The sequence below is a fragment of the Trifolium pratense genome, linkage group LG5 (assembly GCF_020283565.1).
Source record: "Trifolium pratense cultivar HEN17-A07 linkage group LG5, ARS_RC_1.1, whole genome shotgun sequence".
Lineage (NCBI taxonomy): Eukaryota > Viridiplantae > Streptophyta > Magnoliopsida > Fabales > Fabaceae > Trifolium > Trifolium pratense.
The window spans coordinates 43,232,001-43,236,311 of NC_060063.1; the positions used below are offsets into that span (position 1 = coordinate 43,232,001).

General features: G+C 36.3%; 1 protein-coding gene across 1 annotated transcript; it reads right to left on the reverse strand.

Annotated features, from left to right (window-relative positions):
* Positions 1-3,218, reverse strand: LOC123883051 (DEAD-box ATP-dependent RNA helicase 35-like). The gene is made up of 2 exons (XM_045931745.1): positions 2,958-3,218; positions 1-2,036 (listed from the first exon to the last, which is right to left on the reverse strand). Exon 2 carries the CDS (start codon positions 2,023-2,025, stop codon positions 262-264), a length of 1,764 nt encoding a protein of 587 aa, XP_045787701.1. The 5' UTR covers positions 2,026-2,036; positions 2,958-3,218; the 3' UTR covers positions 1-261.
* Between the last annotated feature and the right edge of the window lie 1,093 nt (positions 3,219-4,311).

Here is a 4,311-nt window from a genome sequence, read left to right on the forward strand (position 1 = left end):
TATAACACGTGCCAATTCAATCATATTGTTACCAAACGCACTGGTACAGATAATGAAATTCATTAAACTTCATGGTATAGATAGGTTGCAAATATATTGTACATACCACAGTAGTGTTCAAAGAAAATCTGATACATATCATAAATAGCAGTACAGATGTCAGGATGGATGGTCATAAGATTTCATAGAATACACTTTAAATTTGCAGATATAAGCCAGTAGCATTGAAAGAAAAATCAGTAAACAAGGGATCAACACCTTTCAAATTTCCCCTCTGTAACCTCCGGATCCAAAATAATCCTTTCTATTATTTGCAATTGCCATACTCTTCTGGTGTTCTAATTTGGGACAATCACCAATACGATGACCGAGCCCTCCACAATATGCACATCCCTTGACACCACTTATGTCTGTGATGTCATTATTATCTTCCATTGGATCATTAAGCTCAGCCAAAACTGGGGGGATCCTTTGCTTTGCTTCTTGCAAAAGATGTTTCAAATCAAGCAATGTTGTCTCACTTTGGTTCTTGTTTATAAATGTTGTCGCTATACCAGTCTTGCCACATCTTCCAGTACGTCCAATCCTATGAACATAATTTTCTATTTCAGCCGGCATGTCATAGTTGATCACATGCTGAATATCAGGAAAATCTAAACCTTTGGATGCAACATCAGTTGCAACCAACACATCTTTCTTTCCAGCCTTAAAAGATGAAATGGCATACTCTCTCTCTTCCTGATCCTTGCCTCCATGTATAGCCACGGCTTCTACTCCTTTCAAGAGAAGATACTCATGAATGTCATCCACATCAGCCTTATTCTCACAAAATATCAGAACAGGAGGCGGGGTTTTCTGTAGGCACTCAAGGAGGTAAACTATTTTCGCCTCTTGCTTGACATACTCTACCTCCTGAATTACATCAAGATTTGCAGCTCCTGCACGTCCCACATTGACAATAATCGGTTTTACCAAAGCACTTCTAGCAAAGTTCTGAATTTTTGTTGGCATAGTAGCAGAAAATAAGAGAGTCTGCCTTTGAGCTTTGAAGTGATCAAAAACTTCTCTTATATCATCTTCGAATCCCAAATCTACCAACCGATCAGCCTCATCTAATGTTAAATACCTGCAATTATCAAGATTCATTTTCTTCTTGGCCAACATATCCTTCAACCTCCCAGGAGTGGCAACAACAATATGCACCCCCTTCTTCACAATCTCAAGTTGTGATCTCATATCAATTCCACCGATACAAAGCAAAGGCCTGAGCTCCGGATATCCAGCTTCCTTCAAAGGTAACAAGAATTGTTCAATGACTTCATAAGTTTGCCTAGCAAGTTCCCTTGATGGACAAATAATCAGACCAAACGGACCTTCCCCGGGAACTATAGGCATCATAATTTCCTCCTGCATTGCCATCATGATCATCGGAAGCACAAAAACCAAAGTTTTACCAGAACCCGTGAAAGCAATTCCAATCATATCCCTCCCAGATAAGATAACAGGAAGACCTTGCACCTGAATGGGTGTTGGCTGCACAATACCTTTGGTTTTCAACATCTTCAGAATAGGATCTGGAAACCTCATATCCTTAAAATTCTTAATCGGGGGTGGAATTTCTTCACCATCAACTATTATATGCCACTGTTTTTGAATCAATTCGCAACCTTTCTTCGACATCCTTCTTATATGCAAAGGAGGTTTCCACCCTGTAGGCAAAGGTTCTGTATAAGTGATCCCCTTAGCTAATTCACGAACCGACTTTAGGGTTTTATTATCTGGTAAATTCTCAATCATCTCCTTCTCTTGTTGAACAATCTGTTCTGTGACACTGATCTCAGGTTGATCTTTTTTTAACTGTGACGCCTTAACAAGAAGACTTGGCTTAGTTTCAACCACTTTTAGTTTTTCAGACTCATCGTCGATTGCAGCAGAGGCCTTCCCTTTTCGTTGGAGAATTTTCTGAGCTTCCATTGCACGACGCTTGGCCACAGGCACATACTCCTCATAATCATCTTCTTCCATTTTATCTACCACTGAATTCAAAATAACATCTTTTTTAATTTATTTGCATTTCAAACATAAATTGAAGCAAAAAAAGGAGTCATGGATGATAAAATAGCAAGCAACACAAAAAGGAGTAAGATATATCATATTGGGCCTATATGGGCTTATCTACTAACATAAGTTTTGTGAGACCAATGAGAACTTATATAAACAGCTTATGAGTTATGACATGTTTACAAGTTGTTTTTAGCTTAATTTCATAAGTTATCAAAGATAGCCTATAAAAACAACTTATAGCTTATTCGGAGACAATTTAACTTTATTTTACCAGTTGCTACCGAAATAGCTTATACATAGTGGCAGAACTAAACTACAAAATTTGGGATGGCCAAAAATAAACTATAATGCAAATTTTCCTCTTGAAAAAAGAATCAATTTTTCATTTTTTTTTAGTTTACAATGAGCTGGGGATCAAACCCAGGACATATAGCGTACTACACTACTACCTAAACCCAGTGGCGACTCCAGGAATGTTAGAGAGCCTGGGAAAATTTTTGGAGACAATTTTATCAACACAAATTTCGAATATAGAAATATTTAAATCCTATTTTTCAATATTTAATTTTGGAAGGAATTTTTTAACAAGAAACAACAAGCAAGAGTATAGCTATGTTTCCAACATAATTAAGGCTTAACAAAATAAGAGCTACACAAACTAAGAAGAGATTCTTTGTGCATACCAAAGTACTACCTATTGCAGAACCAACCAAAACTACTTATTTATATAACCAAAACAGCTTATTTATATAATCACTTAACAATCAAAACAGCTTCATAAATTTAAAATTCAAAACAACACAAAGTCATCAAACAAAGATTCTAGATTGAGAAGGTTAGGTTGTTAAAAATTAATTGCAGTATGTTGGATTTTAGGTTTGTAGTTTGCTTACCTCAAAACTTTGTGACGAGACGAGGAGAAAGAGTGAGAGCTGTGTGGCGCGGTGACTGGTGAGCAGTGTGCGTGCGGCTGCGGCGGAAATTGAACTGCGAGGCGAGGGAGAGAGATAGAGAGCAGTGAGAGAGGGATTGAGAGCGGCGGCCGGCGGGTGAGAGAGGGATTGAGAGCAGAGCAGCGATTTTGAGAGAGAGGGATCGAGAAAGCAAAAAGCAAACTACTCTCTCTTCATTCTTTTTCTGTTTTTGTTTTCATTAAAAAAAAAAAAAGGCTTAATTAATAAAATGGTCCCTTATAGACATTTTTGGTTTTAGATTGATCCCTTAAAGAAAAAAAGGTTCAAATAGGTCCCTTAAAGAAAAAAAAGTCCGAATAGGTCCCTTAAAGACATCTCCGTTAATCAGTTTGGTCCCTAAAAAGAGGTATAAACAGGACCAAACTGATTAACGGATATGTCTTTAAGGGACCTATTCAGACTTTTTTTTTTTAAGGGACCTATTTAGACCTTTTTTTCTTTAAGGGACCAATATGAAACCAAAAATGTCTTTAAGGGACCATTTTATTAATTAAGCCTAATAAAAAAATATATATATATATATAGAGGATGTATTGCGTCAAAAAAAAATATATATAGAGAATGTATCACATGAGAATGATATATTTATATGAGAATATGAGAATGAATTTTTAGCCTTTAAATTAAAATAAATGGTTCAGATTAAAAACAATAACATGTGCTCTTTCTATTCTATCCATTCTCCTTCACACCAATTCTCTTCTTCTTCTTCACATTGTGACTATTGTCTTCCGTCATCGACTCTTCATTTCTGGCCGCCGTCTTCCCATCTCATTCTTCTCAATTTCGGCCACCAATATTCAGAGCCCCTTAATACAACACTTGAATTCTCAAAATTCAAATTCAGAGCAACCAATTTTGCACAACCACACCAAATCTACCATGCATTAACTCTGAAATATGTCCAATATTATAAAAAATCAAATGAATTTCACAGATCTTCATTGTAACATGATTTTTTTTAATTAATCGTAACATGAAATTGGATTGGTTATTTATAATCTTATACAGATCCAAACTATTAAAAAAATCCTCAACATAAAATTGGATTGATCAACAAACAAGAGGGCACGATAAATCAATTTTATTGGTTGAAACCCCACAATCCGGTTGGGTTCTTGAAGATAGAAGACAAATAGATTTTTTTAAACATTCAACACAAAATCCCCAAATCTCAAGAAGTCAAGAAACTATAGTAAAATTACAATCCAAAAGAAAAGAGGGCGGCGGTTGCCCACCGTAAATAGAGCGACGGTGGAAGGAGGAGGAGCCA

Bases quoted from the DNA above. Each gene is read 5' to 3' on its own strand.
- LOC123883051 (XM_045931745.1), bottom strand. From the start codon at position 2,025: ATGGAAGAAGATGATTATGAGGAGTATGTGCCTGTGGCCAAGCGTCGT.